We start from the raw sequence: 23775 nt of genomic DNA, 5'->3' as shown, positions 1-23775 counted from the left end.
ATCGATTTAAAGTTTTTAACTTCAACATTATCATTATGACAGTTAAACGTCTAGAAGGGAAACTAAACAAATCAGCAGTTAGTTTTAATACAAAACCCGGTTTCTAATCATTTATTTTCTATTTTAGTGTAAATTTCATCAGCTTTTTTGTTGTTTGCTTTTTTTTAGCTGTTTTGGTCAATCAGCTTTAATTATTCTATACAACTTGGTTCTGTTTTTGTTAATTTAATTAATTAATTTTTTTTTAACTTCTTTTTACATTTTCCTGTAAAGCATGTTAAATAACAACAAGGTACCACATACATAAACAATCAGGATGTCAATTTTTTGGTTGATTTTACCCAGAAATAACTTGAAAATGGTGGAATTACAAGATTAAAAGTTGTACTGATCTGTTGTCTTTGTTTATTTTTTGTTTTTTAGCTGTTTCAGTCAAGCAGCTTTAATTTTACCACAAATCTGGGTGGACTTTACTCAACTTGTGTGTTCCGTTTTTGATAAACTTTACTAGATTTTTAAAATTTCTTTTACATTGTAATAACGACAAGGCGCCACGTAACTAATTTTACTCAGAAATAACTTGAAAATGGGGGAATTACGAGGTCAAAGTCTGAGCTGAGCTCTAAAAAATATTAAAATAAACGTTAACAAAGCAAACAAAAATAAAAACAAGACAAAAACAGACGTTTATATTTTTGATTTGTTTCTGTGCTGAATCATTTCTAGCGCTGTCAAGACACGTTTCAAATATTTAAGGTTTTTTTAAAAAAAAAAATCCGTTTATAAATAACGGAACTGAACTGCATCACCATAGCAACGGGCTTTGTTGTCCTTAGCAACGGCAGCTGCGTTCGGAGCGGAGGGTTTCAGCTAACGGTTAGCAGGAAGCTAAAACTGACAGATACCGTTAAAATCCGTTAAATCTACGTCAATAAAGTCGTTAGTCTGACCGAAGATGGACTCAGACTCGCTGTTTTTCTCTCTGGAGCTCGTCGCCGGAAGCGGAAACACCGTGAGTTTGGAGCAGAAAGCCGCGCTGCAGACGTCATTAGTGATCCTGAAGAAAAACTACAAGTTCCAGAGAGTCTTATTCTGGGGCAAAATCCTGGGACTGAAGGAGGATTATTTTATAGCGCAGGGAAGAGGGCAGGACGAGCTGCGGGACCGGAAGTACCTGTACAGGTGAGATTCATTCAGTTCACCCTCTGTTTACCTGTTTGTTTATGGTGTGATTACCTATTTATTTTGTATGTTTACTGTATGCTTACTGTGTGTTTATCTGCGTGTTTACTGTCTGTTTACCTGTTTGTTTTCTGTGTGTATACCACCATGTTTACTGTGAGTCTACTGTTGTTTACTTGTATGTTTACCTGTCTCTTGTAGCTTTAACTGCTTGGACTGGTTCCTGTGTGTTTACCTGTTGTTTACCTGTTTGTTTACTTGTTTATTTTCTCTCATTTCCAGCTTTAACTGCATGGACTGGCTCCTGTGTGTTTACCTGTTGTTTACCTGTTTGTTTACTTGTTTATTTTCTCTCATTTCCAGCTTTAACTGCATGGACTGGTTCCTGTGTGTTTACCTGTTGTTTACCTGTTTGTTTACTTGTTTATTTTCTCTCGTTTCCAGCTTTAACTGCATGGACTGGTTCCTGCTGCCTGCAGCTACAGACTCGATGGCCTCTGAAGTGTCCAAAGCGGCTCGAGGTCGATTCATCGGAGATCCTTCGTTTGTTTACGAACGCGTGGAGGTCAACAGGAAGTCAGAGGACGGAGCTGCAGAGGACGGAGTGGTGGTGAGTAAACGGACCTTCTAACTGTCTGCTGCTGAGGAGAAAATGAGAAATGATCACGTAGAAAAAGTAAAACATCCAAAATAATCTAGTTTACACAACATGCAGAAATTAAAGCCCAGAGCAGCAAAGACAGGCGACTAAATTTAATTTATTGTAAATAAAGACGACAAAACTGCAGAAAACAGTTCATCTGTGTTTGATTCATGTTGAATTTAAACAAAGGAACTCTTTATTTATTTAATGATTAAGCTGCGTTCAACTAATATCTCTAAAATAATTACTTTTCTGCAGCAAATTTAAATTTAGCTAAACTTGCGATTATATTGTTTAACTTTCTGTATGATCATTTATAGGGATTTATTTTAATATATACACTCTTAAAATGTCAACTTTAGGATTATTTTAAATATAAATGTATATTTTCCCCATTTCAGGATAATTTATAGGGACTTAATTTAATTAATACACTCTTAAAGTGTCAATTTTGAGGATTTTTTTCAATATAACTGTATTCTCCTCATTTTAGGATCCATTTATAGGGACTAAATTTAATGTAGAACTCTTAAAACATCAATTGTGGTCATTATTTCCAATATAAATGTGTATTTTCCTCATTTTAGGATCTATTTATATGGAATTAATTTAATGTATGCACTCTTAAAATGTAAAATTTGAGGATTATTTTCAACATTTTCTTCATTTTAGAGTCTATTTATAGGGAATTCATTTAATATGTACAATTTTAAACATCAATTTTGACAATTATTATTAATATTTTCCTAATTTTAGAATCTATTTATAGGGATATAATTTAATATATTCTCCTAAAATGTCCATTTTGAGGATTATTTTCAATATAAATGTGTATTTTCCCCATTTTAGGTTCCATTTATAGGCACTAAATTGAATATATAACTCCTAAAAGGTCAATTTTAGGGAATATTTTCAATATAAATGTGTATTTTCCTCATTTTAGGATCTATTTATAGGGAATTAATTGAACATATACACTCTAAAAGGTCAATTTTGAGAATTATTTGAAATGTAAATGTGTATTTTCAGCAGATTTAACTTTACTGAGACCTTGTTGTGTTTATTATTGTTAAATCTGACTAAACTTTTGATATAAATAAAGGTAAATTTCAGTTAGTCAGTAAACTACACATGAAATAAACCTACGTCCAGCTCAGTGAACCTTATATAAGGTCAGCAGAGTTCAGCAGGTCGATGCCTGCAGGAGGAAACGACGATAATTCAGCAGATTAGTTCCACAATTTAACTGCAGCAGATAAAAACAAGAGAAAACCAACAGATAATCAGCAGCAAATGGTTGCACAACATGAGGTTTATCGCAGGTAAACAGAGGTTTCCAATCAGAGATGTTTTCCTACCTGCCGCCACTCCTGGATGCTAGAAAACTTTACAAAAGGAATAATTAGCGGCAGACACACGTTTTATTACGTAATAATCAGTCTGGAACAAAAACACATACAAATATCTCAGGGTGTGTGTTTACCCCCACATCAGCCCAACAATACAACTAAATTAACTGAAACACACACCTGAGCTTCCTCTGAACTCACTCACCTGGATGGAACAGGCTGCTCCTGGGTCCTAGTGCCGGTCACTTCAGCAGGTTCAGCTTCAGGTCTAATCAGAAAGATTTTACAGATGGATATAGGTCGTAAAAAATTAAATATCTTATTTAAAAAAACTGTGAAAATCTGGCAACAAGGGTGCTGGGAAAAATGCAAAAAGATCTGTAAAAACAAAAACAAAAAAATCTGTAAAATAACGGCAAATATCTGGAGAATTATGCATTTTTAAGCCAATTTACATTAAATAAAGTCATATATTATAAAAGAACAAATCACTATTTGTAAAAATAGAATAAATAAAATAAAATAAAAGAAGTAGAAGAAGAAATATATTTTTTAATGTGGACATATTTAGTTTTCACCATTTTTTAAAAATTGTTGAGATTTAACTGTCTAGTAAATTCATATTTTTCTGTGATTTTACTATTTATTGTTTTTAAATTAACAAAACAGGAAAATCTGTAGAATTAGTTCTTGTCTATTAAGAAATAAAAATTATTTACCATTCTTCAATTCTTACTAAACATATTTTTTATATAATGGTAAATATGTGTAAAATAATTACAATTTTACAGATTAAAAAACAGTAAAAATAGTTTAGTTTTATGATCAAACATGGTAAAAAAAATACTATTTTTAAAAATACAGTTATTTGATGTGGATGTTATTTACAGTTTTGACTACTTTGTTTTTTACAGTCAACAAGTATATTGATTTTAAAAAATCTGTGATTTTACTATTTATTTTCTGTAAATAAACAAAACAGGAAACTGATATATTTTTCCTGCCCGACATCAGTTTAACCTGCAGAGACGTGAACTTCCAGCTGCTTCTTTGTGTTTCAGAACAAGGTGAAAGAGGAGACGAGGCTCTCGGTGACGGTTCATCAGATCGACCAGGAGGTTTCTGTGGTTCCTCGAGGATCCTTCATCAGGAACCATCTGGGCCTCGTCATCGTCAACCGCAGCTTCACCGGTAAATAAACAGGAAAAACACACAGATTTATTGACTTATGAAGCTGCTTTTAGTTTGTTTAGACCCGAAACTCCACCAATAATCTGAATAAAGTGCCTCTTAATATCAGCTAGGAAACATTAGAACACAATAACTACGTTTTTCTGCAGGTTTGTCACATTTTCTACTAATGATCGGTTCTTTCAGTCTTTGCTTCTGATTCTTAGTCGGCAAGATTTAGGAGAAAATGAAAAAAAATCAAGTCAAAGAAACAGTAAAAATCTGGAGGCAATGGCACCACAAAAAATAAAATATATATAAAATAAAATAAATATGTATTATTATTATTATTATTATTATTATTATTATTATTATTATTATTATTATTATTATTATTATTATTATTATTATTATTATTATTATTATTATCACTACTATTATTAGTAAAAAATTGGCAAGATTTTGGAAATGAAAAAATAACATAAAATAAAAAATCCAGTTAAAAATGTGGAAGAAATGGAGCCAGAAAAATAAATAACTAAAATAAATATTTATTATTATTATTTTTAGTATCATTTGTAGAAGAAATACTGATTTTTTTTGTGGACATTATTTACAGTTTTTTTTGTTTTTTTTTACAGCCAATAAGTAAATTAATAAGCGTTTTTCTGTGATTTTACTATCGTCTCATTAAATTCACATTTTGTCCAATTTTCCACTAACAATCACTAAATTCTCTGATTCTCTACCTTCAATCTAACGACTTTTATCTTTCTCATACTAATTATTTAAATTCCGCAGCAGAATAACGTTCAGCTGAGTTTGCTGCTGCAGCAGAACACAATAATTTCCAGGACTCGATGTTGGTCCGTTTTGGTCGTTTATTTCTGTAGAATCAGTTAAATTTACTTAAAAATGCGTGAGTGTTTAAAGGACAGAAAAAGAACTAAAAAGAAAAAGAAAAGAACTAAACTTGCTGTTCAGTAATGCTGCAGTGCAAATGTTAACATATATTTAAAGACTGTTTTCTGTGTTTAGAAATGCTTATTTCTATCTAATATTATATTTAGATTTCAAATGTACAAGTCCTTTTTCTTTAATTTGCACCTGTGTGTACACACTGCATGTCTATTATAATTTTCTACATTTTTGCACACTGCATCTCTTCTATATTGCACATTTTGCACATCAAGTCTCAGATATTTTAATTATATCGCTTTAAGTCTTCAGTAGGTTTTTCTGTGAGTCGTTTTCCAGTTTTTGCACCAGAAACGTTTCATGTTTGGTGTTAAATGTTGATTTTTGACTGTGATTGAAGCTCCTGTAACAAATTATTTAATGTAAAGGATCAATAAAGTGATTTTTTTATTATATTTCCAGCAGATTAGAAGCTTGACTGAGGGTCGAACCTTTTAGAACGAGTCATAACGTCAGATTCTGGTTTAATTCTTTGGTGCTGGTCTTATTTTATTTCTGTATTTTGCATCCATGTGAAAACTACTGATGATATATTCCTGTAAAATGACATGTTTCCTGCATTCCTGCTTCTTCTCTGTTTTTTTTTTCCTAGGTCTTTCTGAGTCAGAATCCAGAAAACTGGACAGTTTCTTTCACTTCAGGGAACCGAAGAACCCGAAGCAGAGATTCGTCCTGCAGAACGGAGAGCTGAACCCGGCTGTGGACTTCCTGGACGTGCTGAGCGACGACGTTCCTAAAGGTGAAACCGCAGATCTTATATCATCATCATCATCATCATCATCATCATCATCATCATCGTCTAATTTATCACACAGGACTGTTTGTTCCACCGTTCGTTATGTAACCATGACGGAGCTTTTTAGAGTTAAACTACGACTAAACACAGAGTGACTTTAGTGCAGAATTATTGCAGAGATTCATCAGACAGAGAGATAAAAGGAGTTTTATACAAGTGGAAATAAATTCTATTATTTATAACTAAAGAAATGAATTACTATCAGATCCACATTTTGCTATTTGATCTCTAATCTGTAATAAAAAGTCTAAAATAATTTAAATAAACATAAAAATCCAACATCCTAAGGTTCATATTTACTCCTACATTAAAATAATCATCAAATAATTCTAATTAAAACACAAACATAAGAAGCAAAACAGTCAAACTGACTCACCTGAGCTGCAAAAGGTGAGCTGCTCACCTTGAGTGACCACACTGTCTCTGGGTCCTAGTGTCCCCCCTGTTACATTATTAATCATTTCATTTATGGATCAACGTTGTTTTTCAGACTCCATGTAAATACGACTCTGCAGTTTGAACTTTAAATGTCATATGCAAGATTTTAAACATATATATTCACTGTAAAAACATTTTTAAAAAGAAAATAAGATCTCATTAATAAATGTAAAAAATGCTCAAAAAACACATGAAAAAAATGGTAGAATGCTATAACGTTAAAAAACTGAAAAAAATTATTAAAAATTAAAAAATAAATCTAAATAAAATCATTACAACAAAACAACAACTGGCAGATTCATGTTTTGTTCTTTAATTTTAATTTGACAAATTCTATATTTTCATAAATATCCAACACTCCAAGGTGCATATTTCCTCCTTCATTACCCTAATAACTAAATAATCTGAATTAAAAGACACAGTTTATTATTTTCACAATGGATATTTATTATAAGAAAAAAATAAAATATTGTGAAAATCTGAAAAAAATATATAAAAATGTAGAATATTATGTTTAAAAACTGTAAAAAAAAAAACAAAGCTGTGAAAATAAAAAATAAAATAAAAATAAAAAATAGAGAAAATAGCAAATATATTTAAATAATTATGTTTTTGCTGATTTAAACACAGTTTTTACAGTTTGCAGTATTTATCATTTCTAACAAAAGTAATTACTAGCAGACCCTGTTTTATTTAATCTTCAATCTGTAATAAAAGTCTAACAAATTCTATATTTACATAAAAAGTTTAATATTTGTATCAACATTAACTTAACAATTAAAAACATATTTATAAAAATTATATTTTATAAAAAACGGAGTGATACTGTAGTGGTCAAAAACTGTAAAAACTGTCAAAATAACAGCAAATATCTTGAAAATACTATTTTTTTTTGGTTGATTTATTATTTCTAACTTGCATTATTTCTAACAAAAGAAGCTAATCACTGGCAGGCCCATGTTTTCATATTTAATGATCAATTTGTAATAAAAACATCTAACAAATTCTATACTTTTAATAAAAATCCATTATCTCTGGTTGCATATTTACTTGTGAACTACCCAAATAGTTAAATAATCCTAATTAAAACATACATTTCTGTGTAATTTGCAAGATTTTGGTGATTAAATGCTGTTAAAACTGCAAAAATCAACATGAGTACCAGAAAAAACATGGAAAAAACGATGGAACGCTTCAAGTACTATTAAAAAACTGTGAAAATAACAGCAGATATCTCTAAAATAATGATAATTTTGCTGATTTAAGTGCACTTTACAGTATTTATCCCAGTTTATGCAACGATTATTGAGCTTTCAGGAGGTTTTTTTTGCAGTGATTCATCAAACTGGAGGAGGAGATGAAGTGAATTATTGTACCAGTAAACCAGTCGCTGAATCAAACTGATAAACTCTCTATCGAGCCGATAAGTTTCTGGGAATCTGCAGGAATAATCTGGACTCTGCTTCTTATGTAACGTTGTGTGACGAGCAGCCGGTCGGCCTGTTTGATGGATTCTGGATCGAAGGCTGAGAGTTTGGCTTCCTGCTATCGCCGCCTGGAGAGCAGGAAGATAAAAACCAGCACGGAAAGCAGAGCTAAATGACGGCCGCTGCCACTGAAATTCACACTGAAATGATTCATGCGACTTCTCAGGAAAAAGATCAGGCAATAATCTGAGCAGCTCCGTGAAGCTGAGCTAATTTACCAGCAGATTCTTCAACATTCCTCCACGTCTGCAGAGGAGTCCTCATTTCTGCTGTACTTCCTGTAAGAAACCTGTTTGTTTGTCGGATCTGTCACTGTGTGGGGATGCAGTGGGTAAATACTGATGATGGGGTTACCATGGTTACAGCTGTCAGGAACATCAGGCAGCAGGTGAGCAGTCGTGGACGCACAGAACTCACCCATGTCTGGTTCATCTGGGAGATTCTGGAGGACAAACTGATGGAAACCTTAACGATGTCAGAGCATAGTGATGATAAAGAGACACAATAAGATCACAAAGAGACGCAAAATGACCACAAAGACACATAATAAGATCACAAAGAGACACAATACGATCACAAAGAGATGCAAAATGACCACAAAGAGACAAAAAATGGAACTAGAGATACACAAAATCATGACAAAGAGGCATAAAGATACAGAAAATGACCAGAAAGAGACACAACATGGAACCAAAGACACACAAAAATGACATGAATGAGACTTAAAATGGCACAAAAAGACCATAAAGCATCGCAAAATGACAACAAAGGAACACTAAATCAGTCATGAATAACACAGATGACCAGGAAGAAACACATGACACCAAAGTGACATAAAATGACACAAAATGCCCATGCAAAAGCACAAAATGACCACAGAGAGGCACAACAGCCATAAAGACACACAAAACAACCACAAAGAGACACGAATGGCCACAAAGAGACACAAAACGATGACACAAAGCAACCACAAAGACACATAAATGACCCAAAGACACATAAAAACGACCACAAAGAGACACAAAACAAACACAGACACACAAAGCAACCACAAAAAGACACAAATGACCCCAAAACCACAAATAATGACACTAAAGAAATCCAAAACCACTACAAAGAGACACAAAATGACACACAAGTGACACCAATGACCAGAAAATGACACAAAATAAACACAAAGAGACATAAAAAGATCGCCAAGAGACAGGAAACAACCACACACACACAAAAAAACCAAATAATGACACTAAATAAGTCTAATACCACTTTAAAAGAGCCATAAAATGACCCAAACCAGTCCAGCATCTTCAGCCTGTGGACCTCCAGACCTGGACCAGCAGAACCAGAACCTCCAGGACTTTAGGCTGCTGGATTTCATGTTGAGGTTAATCAGTGTTTTATAAAACCAAACCCAGGAGCTGCACACTAAACACCGAGGAGGATAATGTGAACGAAGCGATGCGTGGTCATGACTGTTCTCTGGCTGAGCTCCAGAGCTGAATGTAAACGTCTGCGAACGTGAAAGCAGCAGAAAATGTTTAGTGGCCGCCGGCAGACATGCACCAGATGTTGGATTCAGCAGGAGAGCTTCCACATGAGCAGATGTTGGTGTGTGTTCCTGAGCCGGACACAAAACAGCTGCTGCACATGGCATGGAGGAGGACCAAGACTTAACGTTTCTAACCGTCCTCTGGGGAGGCAGCGGGGGAAAGTATCCGACAGGTGCTTCCCCCAGAGACCCTCAACAGCTGGATCCTGATTTATTTCCTCCTCCTGCAGCACGCATCACATGGAGCTTGAACCACCAAACGCCTCTCCACCTTCAGCTGCATCAGACGTCTCTCCCCTCTGAAATGTTTTCATAGCAGCTGATCCAGCTGTGATTCCCACATCTTCACGGTCACACCCAAACACGTCGACATGTTTCCAGCACAGAGCCGTGATCTATTGGTGTCTCTTGGCCGTCAGTGGTTCCAGAGACAACCGCAGATAAAAACGGATTAAACTCAGCAAATTAAACACTTCCATGAAGCAAATTCAGCATAGTTCAAGCTCAGTTAATCTGGAAGTTTATACTGGGAAACTAACCTGGTCCGGTCCAGGCTAACTGTCAGGCTAAATGTCAAGATAAATGTCAGACTTAATGTCAGACTAAATGTCAGGCTAAATGTCCGGCTAACTGTCAAACAACTGTCAGGCTAGCTGTCAGGCTAAATGTCAGGTTAAAAGTCAGGGTAAATGTTAGGCTAATTGTCAGAACTGTCAGGCTAGTTTCAGGCTAACTTTTAGATTGACTATCAGGGTAAATGTCAACTTTACTATCAGATTAACTTTAGACCAATTGTCAGGCTAACTATCAGGTTATCTGTCAGGCTAATTGTCAGATTAATTGTCAGGCTAGCTTCAGGCTAACAATGAGATTAATTTCAGGCTAACTGTCAGGCTAATCGTTAGGTTGCCTTCAGGCTAACGGTCAGATTAAGTGTCAGAATAACTTCAGGCCCGCTGTCAGGCTAGCTGTCAAACTAACCTTTAAATTAATTTTCAGGTTAGCATCAGTTTAGTAGGCTAACTGTCAAACTTAACTGTCAGGCTGTCAAGATAATGGTCAGGCTAGTTTCAGGCTAACTTTTAGATTAACTGTCAGGTTAAATGTCAAGTTTATTATCAGATTAACTTCAGACCAACTGTCGGGCATATTGTCAGGCTAATTCTCGGGTTAGCTGTCAGTCTAGCTCTCAGGTTAGCTGTCAGGTTAATTCTCAGGCTAGCTTCAGACTATTGGGCTAATTGTTAGGTTGGCTTCAGGCTAACTGTCAGATTAAGTGTCAGAATAACTTCAGGCCCGCTGTCAGGCTAGCTGTCAAACTAACCTTCAAATTAATTTTCAGGTTAGCATCAGTTTAAGTGTTAGGCTAACTGTCAAAATTACCTGTCAGGCTAACTTTCAGGCTAACTGTCAAAATTAACTGTCAAGTTAACCGTCAGGCTAGTTTTAGGCTAACCTTGAGATTAACTGTCAGGCTAATTGTCATGCTAGCTGCAGGCTAATAATCAGATTAATTTCAGATTGTCGGGCGAATTGTTAGGTTGAATTTCATAGTTTTTCTTTTTTACTTTCATTTCTGCCATTCTAAGTGACATACTGAACAAAAATATTTGAGTTTGTGTCTATATGTGGTGATTTTTTGTCTTTTTTTGGTGGTCTTGCAGCTTTTTGTGGTGATATTTGAGTTCTCTCTCCTTTAGCCGTGGTTGTGGTGTTTATTTTTGACAAATTTCTGAATAAGACATGTTGAATGAAGTGATTTCGACGAAATATTATAAGCTAAAATTTGGTTACAAAAACTGCACTTTACAGATGATTACTTCAAGAAAAGTTGAAAATCCGAGCAGTTTCTGGCTGATACATGGTGTGGTTTTAATGTAACCTGTTTGTGCTCGTTGTGTTTAGGCTCGTGGAGTCTCCAGTTCGAATTTGCCAGGAGAGTGTTAGTCCTGCGCAGCCTGCTGTGGCTCGGACTCACCTTCTACCACCTGCCCAGGACTCCTCAGCACGGGTACGTCTACTTCGGAGACGGAACCAAGAACCTGGACCTTCCCTTCATGCTGTGAGGCGACGCTGTATTCCTGTTCAAATAAAACGTCCTAAAACAAACAATCCCGAGCTCTTTTTTTGTTCTCTCCCCCCACAGTAAACACACGGCGAGAGGCCGAGTAAACACGTTTTATTTGCACATCTGCGTTGCCTGTAGTTTACACAGCGAACCCAACCACCTACTTAGAAACCGTGGGGCCGACCCGGCTGCAGCTCGCCTCACATCCACTTCAAGGGGCTCCGAGCTGCACCGGTCAGGACGCATGAAGAGCTGCATGAAGACGGATGGTCCGGGTGGAGCCGAGCGTGATTCACCGGGAGTCCATAAACAACAGAATAAATACAGATGGATGAAGCTTTTAGTTTTCTCGGCCCACCCACATGAATCCACAGATCAGTGTTTGGTGTACAGAGGTTTAAACCCGTAGCGAACGTTGTCCTTCAGGACCGGATGGCCCACCGGCATTCTCTTCTTGGACCACTTGAGTCCCCGTTTGTAGATGGGCTTCACCGTGTCGATGGCGTAGCGAGTCAGGTATCTGCAGCAAACACAGAATACTGAACAATTATTAACAATTTTTACCCTCCTGTTGTTTTCATTTACAGGCACCAAAAAATATTGTTTCCTTGAAACAAAATCCAGCGGAATTTGCTGGATTTTGGTAGATTTTTTTTGTGAATTTTCTTAAGAAACATTTTTAACATTTCCTTTTTTTCACCAAAAAATGTTCAAAAATTTCCCAAAAATGTTCAAAATGTGGACATCAGAAGTTTCACTATGAAAATAGTTTTTTTTTCCCGGTATTTTCAAACTTTAAATTTGCAAAACTTTCAGGAAGAAAATTCCAATAAATCCTTAAAAGTTAAAATCCCCCAAATTTGGCAAGAAAATTCTTGTAAATATTTTCAAAAAATGAGTAAAAATCTTCCAAAAAATCCTAAAAATATCTAAAGTGATTCCATATATATATATCAGTAAAACTTCTAATATTTTCCTTAAGAACATTCACATAAAAATCAACCAAAATCCAGTGAAATTTGCTGGATTTTGGGTGATTTTTGTGAATGTTCTTAAGAAACATTTTTTTTAAGCATTTCTTTGTTCCACCAAAAAATGTTCAAATATTTCCCAAAAATATTGAAAATGTGGATGTCGGAAGTTTCACTGTGAAAATATATTTTTTTTTTCATATTTTCAAACCGGGTCAGTTTTGACCTGCAGGACGACACGAGGGTTAAAGGAGAGAAAATTAAAATGAGAAAGTTAAAAGCAGAAATGTGAGCGTCACCTGTTGAGCTGCTGCTTCATCCTCTTTGGGACGTGACCTTCTGGAAGTTTGGGTTTGTGGTCCGGAAGTAAACCTTCAACACAGAGGAAATAAACAACAACTTGTAATCACTAAGTTTCATATAAAAACAGCAGAAAGTGAAGAAATATTAAAGCTACATATTAAGATTCAAAATCATTCTTGTGATTTCAGCGTTAAATAACTGGGTCACAATGATTTAATATGTCTATATACAGCTTTTTATGGTAGTTTGCAATTCATTTAGGGGCTGCAGGTAGAGAAAAGATGCAAAATCACCACAGAAAGTCAGAAAATCATCACGAAAAGATGCAAAATTACCACAAAAAGATGCAAAATCACCACAAAAATATGTAAAATCACCAAAAATGGATGCAAAACCACCAAAATATGTAAAACCATTTCAAAAAGACACAAAAATAGGAAAAATCACCTCAAAAAGACACAAAATCATCACAAAATTATTACTAAAAGATTTAGTTAACAAAAAAAATGGAAAATTACCACAAAAAATATCTGAAACTATGGCAAAAAAGTGCAAAATGACCACAAAAGGGTGCAAAAATGACCACAAACAGGTGTAAAATCACCACAAAAATATGTGAAATCATCATAAAAAGACACAAATTCACTACTAAAACACTTGAACTCACCAAACCAGACGTAGAATCACCACGAAAAAGTGTAAAATCACCACAAAAAGATGCAAAAATCACCATAAAAAGATTCACACAGAGTGAGAACTGCTGTCCTACATCTGGACGGTGTTTCTGACAGTGTTTATCATCCGTGTAAACCAAGCAGACAAAATCCAGCTTTGATAGTTTGTTTAGGGATAAATAAATACTTAGTTTGGAGGAATCTGACATGCAACAACTGAATTACCATCCTGTCGTCACTTTGAGCCGTGTGAAAATCACCACTTTTATATCCGTCTCCACCTCTACACTGGATTTGAAATTTCCTTAAAGCTTGTCGACATTTTGAATTTGTAAAAGACAAAATAAGGTTAATTAGTTTGTACAGCAAGCAGTAAAAGCCAGTTTATGTGTCTGTATAAAGGTTATTACAGGTGCATAAAGTAAAAACACTAAAGCTGTAGTAAGATTACAATCATCTCTATTAGTCTGCATTTATACTAACATGAATATGATTAAAAAGTGCAATATTAAATATTAACGCCACATATTAAGATTCAACAGATGTTCCCAGACTGTTCTTATTGTTTCAGTTTAAAATAACCAGTTTTAAATGGTTTTATATGCTGCAAATACTAGATGTTTTTTATTATTATTATTATTATTATTATTATTATTATAGTTTACTACTTTACTTATTTATGTTTACAAGGCTGCAAGTAGATTAAAGATGCAAAATCACCACAAAAATATATAAAATCACCACAAACAGGTGCAAAATCACCATAAAAAGACACAAAACAGCGATATCAAGCAGTACAAGCCAGGCTATGTGCCTGTTTTTATTGTCGGTATAAAGGTCACTGCAGGTTTCAGTGCAGCTGTAAACACAAATCTGGTGCTTAAAGTTTCGGGAACATTACGTATTCGATCATTAATTAAAGTATTTCTCATGTCAGGACGTTTTAATGGCACCAGATGAAAATCTTTCCTGAAGGCAGATTGATCGATGGGTCGGTAAATATTCTAAGAGTTGTTTTTATCAGGAGGAAAGTTCCACATTATCAGCCCTCCACATTTAATCCAATATTTACTCGTGAACACCTCCAGTGTTTCTGCAGCGTTCTGCACAGTCAGGCTGTTAGTTCTGACCTATTTAACTCAGAGTTCACTGGGAATCAGCTCAGAACTCACTGACATCAAATCAAACTGATCAAAGAGACACAAAATGACTGGAAACAAACACAAAGAGACACAAAATGATGACAGAGACACAAATAAACCACAGAGAGACAGAAACAAATACAAAAAGATGTTAAATTAACAGAAACAGATGCTGATTCAGTATAAAAGAAGATAAAACATCACCTTTTAGACACAAAATGCCAACTAGATGCAAAAAAAGACACACAAACCAACAAAGAGGTGCAAAATGAGCACAAAGACACAAAATAACTGAAAAGAGACTAAAATTTACCAAAAAACGAAGCAAAATCAAAATAAAGTCCTACCAACAGGTGAATAAAACTAAATAAAGTCCTACCAACAGGTGAATAAAACAACATAAAGTCCTACCAACAGGTGAATAAAACAACATAAAGTCCTACCAATAGGTGAATAAAACAACATAAAGTCCTACCAACAGGTGAATAAAACAACATAAAGTCCTACCAACAGGTGAGTAAAACAACATAAAGTCCTACCAACAGGTGAGTAAAACAACATAAAGTCCTACCAACAGGTGAATAAAACAACATAAAGTCCTACCAACAGGTGAGTAAAACAACATAAAGTCCTACCAACAGGTGAGTAAAACAACATAGAGTCCTACCAACAGGTGAATAAAACTAAATAAAGTCCTACCAACAGGTGAATAAAACAACATAAAGTCCTACCAACAGGTGAATAAAACAACATAAAGTCCTACCAACAGGTGAGTAAAACAACATAAAGTCCTACCAACAGGTGAGTAAAACAACATAAAGTCCTACCAACAGGTGAATAAAACAACATAAAGTCCTACCAACAGGTGAATAAAACAACATAAAGTCCTACCAACAAGTGAATAAAACAACATAAAGTCCTACCAACAGGTGAGTAAAACAACATAAAGTCCTACCAACAGGTGAGTAAAACAACATAAAGTCCTACCAACAGGTGAGTAAAACAACATAAAGTCCTACCAACAGGTGAGTAAAACAACATAAAGTCCTACCAACAGGTGAGTAAAACAACATAAAGTCCTACCAACAAGTGAATAAAACAACATAAAGTCCTACCAACAGGTGAGTAAAACAACATAAAGTCCTACCAACAAGTGAGTAAAACAACATAAAGTCCTACCAACAGGTGAGTAAAACAACATAAAGTCCTACCAACAGGTGAGTAAAACAACATAAAGTCCTACCAACAGGTGAGTAAAACAACATAAAGTCCTACCAACAGGTGAATAAAACAACATAAAGTCCTACCAACAGGTGAGTAAAACAACATAAAGTCCTACCAACAGGTGAGTAAGAGCTGCAGGTGGAACTCTGACCTGCTCGGTGAGCCATCTGGACACAGATGGAGATCTTTCGATGCTCCTCTGGACAGAGGCCGGTGATCCTCCGAGGCAGCATCCCTCCATCAGACCTGATGAACTGGCTGAGCAGCAGGACGTCCTGGAGGAGGACAGGGACAGGACAGAAGGTCAGACGTGTGGTGGACAGACCGGACTGACTGATGGACAGGTGTTTACCGTGTAGTTGTATCTGTGCTGCAGGTTCCATCTGTAAATGGGACATTTAGCTTCAGGGTTTGGAGGCTGAGCAGCAGCTGAAAGGTCCTGGATGTGACCTTCAATCTGAAAGAGACCAACTTCAATGAGTCTGAGGAGGACGTCATGGACTCAGACTGATCTACATGCTGCAACGTACACGTCAAGTACTGGAGGGAAAGTTCCACATTCTGGGCTCAGAAAGGATGTTTAGAGGGTGAATATACAGAAAACCAGTCTTTGTACATTAAAAACATTTGATCTGAGTCCCATCTGAAGGACGAATGTGTCACATTTCATTGAAGCTACGAGTCCACAGAGGAGTTTATACCGCATAGAAACGAACAGCATCTGAATGTCACATGCTTTTGTGGTGATTATGTGTGTTTTTGTGGCAATTTTGCATCTTTATGTGGTGATTTTGCATCTTTTTGTCATGATTCTGCATCTTTTTATGGTGATTTTGCGTCTTCATGTGATGATTTTGTGTCTTCATGTGATGATTTTGTGTCTTCATGTGGTGATTTTGTGTCTTCATGTGGTGATTTTGCATCTTTTTATGGTGATTTTACATCTAGATGTGGTGATTTTGGCATCTTTCTCTGGCGATTCTGCATCTTTTTATGGTGATTTTGCATCTTTGTGTAATGATTTTGCGTAAAGATCCTTCTTACTGGTTGCTTCTCTTTACTTCACATTTCTTTGTTCTACAATCATCAAACTGACCTTAGCGTTAACATACATAAAAAAGGATCAAAAAAACAATATAAATAAAGTAAAATAAATCAAAATATATAAAAATCAACCTGTGAACTGGCGGTAGTGCAATACAAGACAGCTTATTGAGGTGACAGTGGTGCAAATATTGCAGTAATACTTATTCTGTGAGTTTTTCCCCCCCATCACAGAGCTTTTATGTTTTAAGCATTTAGAAACTGAGCTCCATCGATATTTGTTCATTTTTATCTTCTAAAACGTCTACTTTATTTGAAGCATCAGTGAACAAAACTGGCTTCAGAGCAGAAATATTATTTTTATTCTGAGCATTTCTGAGCAGCTGATTTTACTTTGACCTCTTTGGGAAGCAGGAAACTCCTCGTATCTGTTTATTTAACAATCAAACCAAACAAACACACAGAAAACGGAATATTTCAGGTCACGGTTCAGTTGTACTTACAGTCGTCGTCTTCCCGTCCTGCTTCTCCACCACTGTAACACAAAAAGGAGATAAAATTTAACATATTAACTGATTAAATCACATCTCAAGCTGTAGAAAAGTGCAGAAATAGAAGCAGATTAAACAGATTTAAAGTCAGGAGGAGGAGGAATAAAACAAAAAGTGAAATGAGCTCCGGTGGCACACGGTTCTGATATGTGTTTATTTTAATGCTGCTTCATTTGATGATGTGACTCAGCGAGTGGAAAGATGCTTTTATTGAAAAATGTCACAGAGGAAACAGCTAATATTTTAAATGTGTTGTTTATTTATCATAAGAGAGGCAGGATTTCCATAGAGACACAAAAACTGGAAGCTTTTCTGTATATTGCAGTCGGTTTGGACAAATATTAGATCAGATATTTAGCATTTTCACATTTTTAAAAAAAATCAATTCTCAGTAAATGTTGAAGAGTTCTGTTTAATTTAAACAAATGGAAAACATAAATACAGTAATTTCAGAGTCATTGTGGAAAATTTTTGGTGACTATGTATAAATTTTTAGTGACTTTATTGAAATTTTGGACAAATATTGAGCATTCTGTGCATTTTTCTTGTCCTTTTGGACTTTTTGGGTCATTTTGGACTGGATTGTGTCAATTGTCATTTTATAGAAGTTTTTTCCTTTTTTTTTTTTAAAGAAATTGTGAGCCGTTTTGTAGGAAGTTTGAAAAATTTTGTTGAATTTTGAGCCATTTTCTTGAATATTTGAGACATTTTCTTGAAATTTGAGCCATTTTTTTTTTTTTTTTAAAAAAGAAATCTTCTGTCATTTTGGTGAAATTTTGAGCCATTTTATACAAACTAGTAAGTTTTTTAAAAATAGGGTAATCTGGGGCAGGTTTTAATATATTTTACCTGATCTTTAGCTCATTTTGATTTTGATTGAAGCTTTTGTACTTTAAAAAATAATAAAGTTTGGGGGATTTCGGCCAAATATTTAATAATTTTGAGAGTTTGTGGATTACTTTTCTTTGACTTTGGTGAAATGAACCATTCTGGGCACATTTTTGGGGCCTCAAAAATGTGTTCTGCAAACTTAGTTGTTTATCTCCATTTATTTGCTAATTTTAGTTATTGTCATCACAAAAACAATTATTATTCTCAGTAAGTACATCATGAAACAACCAAATAGATTAAGATAAAGCTTTTTTGTTGCATGAAGTGAAATTCACCAGCAGATATAAACGAGTTAATTCACTTTTACCAGCTGCAAAGCTTGCAGAAATTAGTTGGTTCTATGGTAAAATTTCAGCTGCAGAACCAAAAACATCTAGTCTGTCTGCAGCATCTTGAAATTGTTGCTTGAGCACAAAATAAAATCAGTTTAACATTTAAATCAGCAGCACAGAGTTCTGTATGGAGAGTGAAAAGTCGAATCTGTTCCAGTTACTTTTACAAATGTTTCACAATATGAGCGAGAAATCACTTTTCACGTCATGATACCAAATAACACAGGTATCAGAGAAGCTTTTAAAAACATGATCCAGGCATTTGACAGGCGGTATGTAATAAACTTTGTAACTTCTCCTCCCACAGCTGAGTGAAAAATACAAGACAGGAGTAGAAACCGAGCTGTCAAAGTAAAACACTGTGCAGACGTGTGGTTCAGAATAACATCAGACCTTTACAGAAATCTACTTTATCATTTAGGACAAAACACCTAAGTGTTTGACTGCTTTTCTTTTTTATAATTATTATTATTTCCAATCATCATAAAGTGAAAACGTGGCAGCAGGATAAGAGACGTCGAGTCTCTATAACAACAGATAATGTGGTGAACTTGGTGCAGGATGTAAAAGTGCAGCTGGAAAGTTATACCCAGATACAGTAGATGCAGATATAGACTTTATTCATCTAATCCAGGGGTGTCAAACTTTATTGTAGTTCAGGGGCCACATTCAGCCCAATTTCATCTCAAGTGACCAGTATAATCATAACAAAATAACAAATAATATAGTGATAAATAACCACAACTACACATTTTCCTTTGTTTTAGTGCAAAAATTAAGGAATTATCTTTCTACAAAACATTATGAAGAAAAGTAAGTTCAATCTCAACAACATTCTGCCTCAGTTAATCATTTACACATTACAACTTCCATAGTTCCACACGATAACGTATACAACAACAAAAACAAGACCAAATATTCCAAAAATGAGAAAGAAACGACAAAAGCAAGAAACAAAATGACAAAATACGAGACAAACGACACCAAACAAACCAAAAAGTTACAAAAAATTTACAAAAGACAAAAAATTACAAAAATGATGCACAAAACAATGAATAAAGCAAAACACAAAATGACAATGAGACAAAAAACACAAGCAAAACAAAAAGTAAACACAAAATGACAAAAGCGAGACACAAAACGACAAAAATATGAGACAAACGATAAAAGTCAGACAAAAAACAACTAAAGCAAGACAAAATATTACAAAAATGAAACACACAATGACAAAAACGAGACACAAAATGACAAAAGCGAAAAAAGATGCACAAAACAATGAATAAAGCGAAACACAAAATCACAAAAATGAGGCAAAAAACACAAACGAGACAAAAAGGAAACACAACACGACAAAAACGAGAAACAAAATGACAAAGATGTGACAAACGATAAGTCAGACTAAAAACAACAAAAACAAGACAAAATATTACAAAAATTAAACACAAAATAACAAAAACGAGAAACAAAACGACAAAAATATGAGACAAACAACAAAAAAGACAAAAAAACAACAAAAACCAGACAAAATATTACAAAAATTAGACACAAAACAACAAAAGAACAATGAATAATCTAGTATTTTACTTTATGATCCAAACAACTTGTCATGGTCTAGAAATTACTTTAAATTTATAGTTTTACTAATTTACAATCTGCAGTTAATGTCTTCTCTGGAATTTTTACACTTTATAAAGTCGGGAATAATTGGACCCCCTGGAGGGCCTTTTTTTTGCCCACGGGCCTCATGTTTGACACCCCTGATCTAATTGGTGAAATTCCATCCATCCAGCAGCTCACACAAGTAACATTTAAGAAATATAAGGTGCCAGTTGTGCAAGAAACAAACAAATAATTTTAGTAGAATTTTTTTTAAAAAAACTATAAATATAGTAAAATAGTAAAAGAAATGGTTATGTTTTGGTGGACTTACGATTATTACACAGTTGAATAACCACTGTAGACTAGATTTTTGTGCATTTATATAAATCAGACAAACAGAATGAGTCTAATAGGCGGAGCGTGTGAACACATAAACGTAATATTATAAAAATACATAAATAAAAAATACATCTATTTAAACAAGAGCAGCAGGTTACAGAAGCAAATTCAGTGTTTAACTCCCACTTATAGCCACAATTATGGGTAAAAGAGCATTTTGAAGTGAGCCAGAGTTCAGTAAAAAGTAAAAGTGAACAAAAATTTAGTGTAAAATACAGTTATGAACAGTAAATGTAGAGATATTTACACCTTAAATACACAACGTAAGTGGACTGCAATGTAATAAAACAGAGAGCAGAATGACTGATGAAATATGAACAGATAAACTAAAAATTTTTACGCCAGCCGACAGTATTTCTACACTGTGGTTCTTTAATTTAAACATCTGAATCCGTCTTTAGCTCTGATGTTAAAGAAGGAAGGGGTAGAAATGCTTAGTTTACGTGGAAAAAGCCAAAACAAGCCAAATGAATCCCACCCTTTTCTGTGTTTTACTCTCTTTCTTCTGGTTCTTGACATTTTTTGAGATCAGATTTAAAAACCTGAATCACCTTGATGTGATTTAACTCATATTTGTCTTTCTGAAGTAGACTTTCCAGACGATCGCTGCAGAATATATTTAGCTTTTTAAATGTTTGACAGACCAGCAAGAATGATTTTTTTCAGCCCAGATTTTGTTAATTTTGGCTTAAATGTCTATATATTATATTTTTATATAAACATGTTTGGTCTATAAATGAACCATATTCTCAAAAATATACAACAATTCTAAGTAAATAAACAATTTCAGATATGAAATTTTGAGCAAAATGTGACAAATTCACCTCTAACATAATGTTTTACTGTGTTTTGTCGCTTGTTTGTGTCATTTCTAGTCAGACTGTTTGTCCAATAAAAATCCACGATAAAGCTGAATTTGTCATGACAAATAATAGGTGTTCTTTTTTTAAACTTAATTCATGGTTTGTACAGATATTCATTGTTCCCAGAGGGCAAATCTACTGATTTTGCACCACTATCAAGGGAGAATTCAAGCTTTGATATCAATATTTTACTGCTTTATGTGAATTATTTTGAGCTCTAAATGAACCCTATTCTCAAAAATATGCAACAATTTCAAGGATTTGAACAATTTCAGACATGACATTTTTAGTAAAATGTGACAAATTCACCTCTAATATAATATTTTACTGTGTTTTGTCACAAAATAAACCTGTTTGTTCAATTAAAATCCACGATAAACCTAAATTTGTAATGACAAATAATACTTTTTTGTTTAATTCTAACACTGAGAAGAATTTCAAGGAGGTTTGTACAGATATTTGTTGCTCCCAGAGAAGGACAGGGAGGTTTCAAGCTTTGAAATCAATATTTTATCTATTTTACTGAACTATTTTGGGCTATAAATGAACCTATCCTCAAAAATATGCAACAATTTCAAGGATTTTAACAATTATGCGTCGCTTCAGATGTCGGTTTAGATCCTAATTTTCTAATGATTCCATCTATCTAATCGCATATTGTTTCCTTGATCCGTAAATGTTAAAATATTGGACATAAATGAAGGAAACTTTGAGAATTTAAACCAAACTAGAAGCTCCCAGCGTCCCCACGTTAGCATGAAGCTAACACACAAACAGGCTAAAAGGGTCGTTTTTTATAAATGATTCTCACCTTGTCGGACCCCTCTGCTCTGGACGGTTAAAGCGGAAACCAGCGGGACATTTATCCGCTGCAGAACCCCCACATTAGAGCCCGAAACTCCGAGTTTTAGACCCGTAAAAGAGCTCAAGACGGACCTCAGCACACTGCGGGCCGCCATGTTCCACTACGCTGACCTTCCCCTCTTCCGGTGTAGTAATCTCGCGAGAATCCAACAGCGACTCCCTCGGTGGAAACCGGTTACTGCAGCCAGAATGGAGAAAGTAGGTTAAACACAAATCAATGACAAATGTGAGGTTAATAATTTATCTTCTCACAGTTTATTAAACAGCAACTGGTTGGCCAAAAAGGAAATTCCTTTTCAGTACAAATAAACGAATTAATTTGCATTTATGACCCTTATTATGAAACGGACGAATCATTATTATTGTTAACGACAAAACACAAAACAGCAGATTATAAAACTGAATTAAACACGAGAGAGAGAAACAGCAGTGATGTTGGAAAATATCTTTTCAGACATGAAATATTGAACATTGCTGCTTCTAGCTATCATTATTTTAAATTCCCTCACAGCTTCATAAATGATAAACACAACACAAAACTAGACAGAGCATTCGGTGATGTAGAATAAGTTAAACATGAGGAATATTTTTGTGTTTTTGCAGTTTAGTCTCACAATCTGTTTGCTCCTCATTATTTATGGATTTTTCTGTTTAAAGGAGTGTTTTATCCTAATGTTTTGTTATTGCAAAGCCTTGTGGAACAGACATTTTTCAACCCTCCTGTTGTCCTCATTTATGGGCACCAAAAAATATTATTTCCTTGTCTGAAAAAAATTTAAAATTAAAGAAGAAAAAACTTAAAAATTCAGCAAAGAAATTCCTCAAATTTCAGAAAATTTGCAAAATCTTCAGGAAGAAAATTCCAATAATTCCTTAAAAGTTTCCCTTAAAAGTTTTATTTTAAAAAAATCCCCCAATTTTGGCAAGAACATTCATGTAAATATTTTCAAAAAATAAGTAAAAATCTTCCCAAAAAATCCTAAAAATATCTAAAGTGACTCCATATATATCAGTAAAACTTCTAATATTTTCTTTAAGAACATTCACATAAAAATCTATTTTTTGTGAATGTTCTTAAGAAACATTTTTAACATTTCTTTTTTTCAACCAAACAAGATTTCCCAAAAATGTTGAAAATGTGGACATCAAAAGTTTCACTGTGAAAATATTTATTTTTTTCCACATTTTCAAACTTTTGAATGGATCAGTTTTGACCCGCAGGATGACGCGAGAGTTAAGATTCTTTCATTTATTTGTC

The 23775-nt window shown here is 34.4% G+C and overlaps 2 protein-coding genes and 1 long non-coding RNA gene across 3 annotated transcripts; 1 reads left to right on the top strand and 2 right to left on the bottom strand.

The window, feature by feature from the left end:
• Positions 1–836: 836 nt before the first annotated feature.
• On the top strand, positions 837–11698 carry rsph9 (radial spoke head component 9). Its single transcript, XM_023295813.3, has 5 exons — positions 837–1182; positions 1627–1792; positions 4236–4365; positions 5915–6061; positions 11498–11698. Exons 1-5 carry the CDS (start codon positions 956–958, stop codon positions 11656–11658), a joined length of 831 nt encoding a protein of 276 aa, XP_023151581.1. The 5' UTR covers positions 837–955; the 3' UTR covers positions 11659–11698.
• Positions 1639–4682, bottom strand: LOC129350269 (uncharacterized). Its single transcript, XR_008603613.1, has 3 exons — positions 4195–4682; positions 2972–3442; positions 1639–1772 (listed from the first exon to the last, which is right to left on the bottom strand). It is a non-coding gene; the product is annotated as an uncharacterized LOC129350269 (long non-coding RNA).
• Positions 11699–11754: 56 nt separating the features above from the next.
• On the bottom strand, positions 11755–22642 carry mrps18a (mitochondrial ribosomal protein S18A). Its single transcript, XM_055016265.1, has 6 exons — positions 22465–22642; positions 17522–17553; positions 16327–16431; positions 16126–16249; positions 12931–13003; positions 11755–12180 (listed from the first exon to the last, which is right to left on the bottom strand). The coding sequence occupies exons 1-6, from the start codon at positions 22610–22612 to the stop codon at positions 12036–12038; spliced, it is 627 nt and encodes a 208-aa protein (XP_054872240.1). The 5' UTR covers positions 22613–22642; the 3' UTR covers positions 11755–12035.
• Positions 22643–23775: the final 1133 nt, after the last annotated feature.

The sequence above is a fragment of the Amphiprion ocellaris genome, chromosome 12, assembly GCF_022539595.1.
Source record: "Amphiprion ocellaris isolate individual 3 ecotype Okinawa chromosome 12, ASM2253959v1, whole genome shotgun sequence".
In the NCBI taxonomy this organism is placed as follows: Eukaryota; Metazoa; Chordata; class Actinopteri; family Pomacentridae; genus Amphiprion; species Amphiprion ocellaris.
Note: the sequence above shows the minus strand (reverse complement) of the source record. Positions and strands in the feature narration are given on the sequence as shown.

Coding starts and splice junctions, on each gene's coding strand:
- rsph9 (XM_023295813.3), top strand. CDS start 956: ATGGACTCAGACTCGCTGTTTTTCTCTCTGGAGCTCGTCGCCGGAAGC. Junction 1,793..4,235: donor CTGCAGAGGACGGAGTGGTG/GTGAGTAAACGG, acceptor TTTGTGTTTCAG/AACAAGGTGAAAGAGGAGAC. Junction 4,366..5,914: donor CGTCAACCGCAGCTTCACCG/GTAAATAAACAG, acceptor TTTTTTTCCTAG/GTCTTTCTGAGTCAGAATCC.
- mrps18a (XM_055016265.1), bottom strand. CDS start 22,612: ATGGCGGCCCGCAGTGTGCTGAGGTCCGTCTTGAGCTCTTTTACGGGT. Junction 17,554..22,464: donor GAGCAGAGGGGTCCGACAAG/GTGAGAATCATT, acceptor TTTGTGTTACAG/TGGTGGAGAAGCAGGACGGG. Junction 12,181..12,930: donor ATGAAGCAGCAGCTCAACAG/GTGACGCTCACA, acceptor TGTTTGCTGCAG/ATACCTGACTCGCTACGCCA.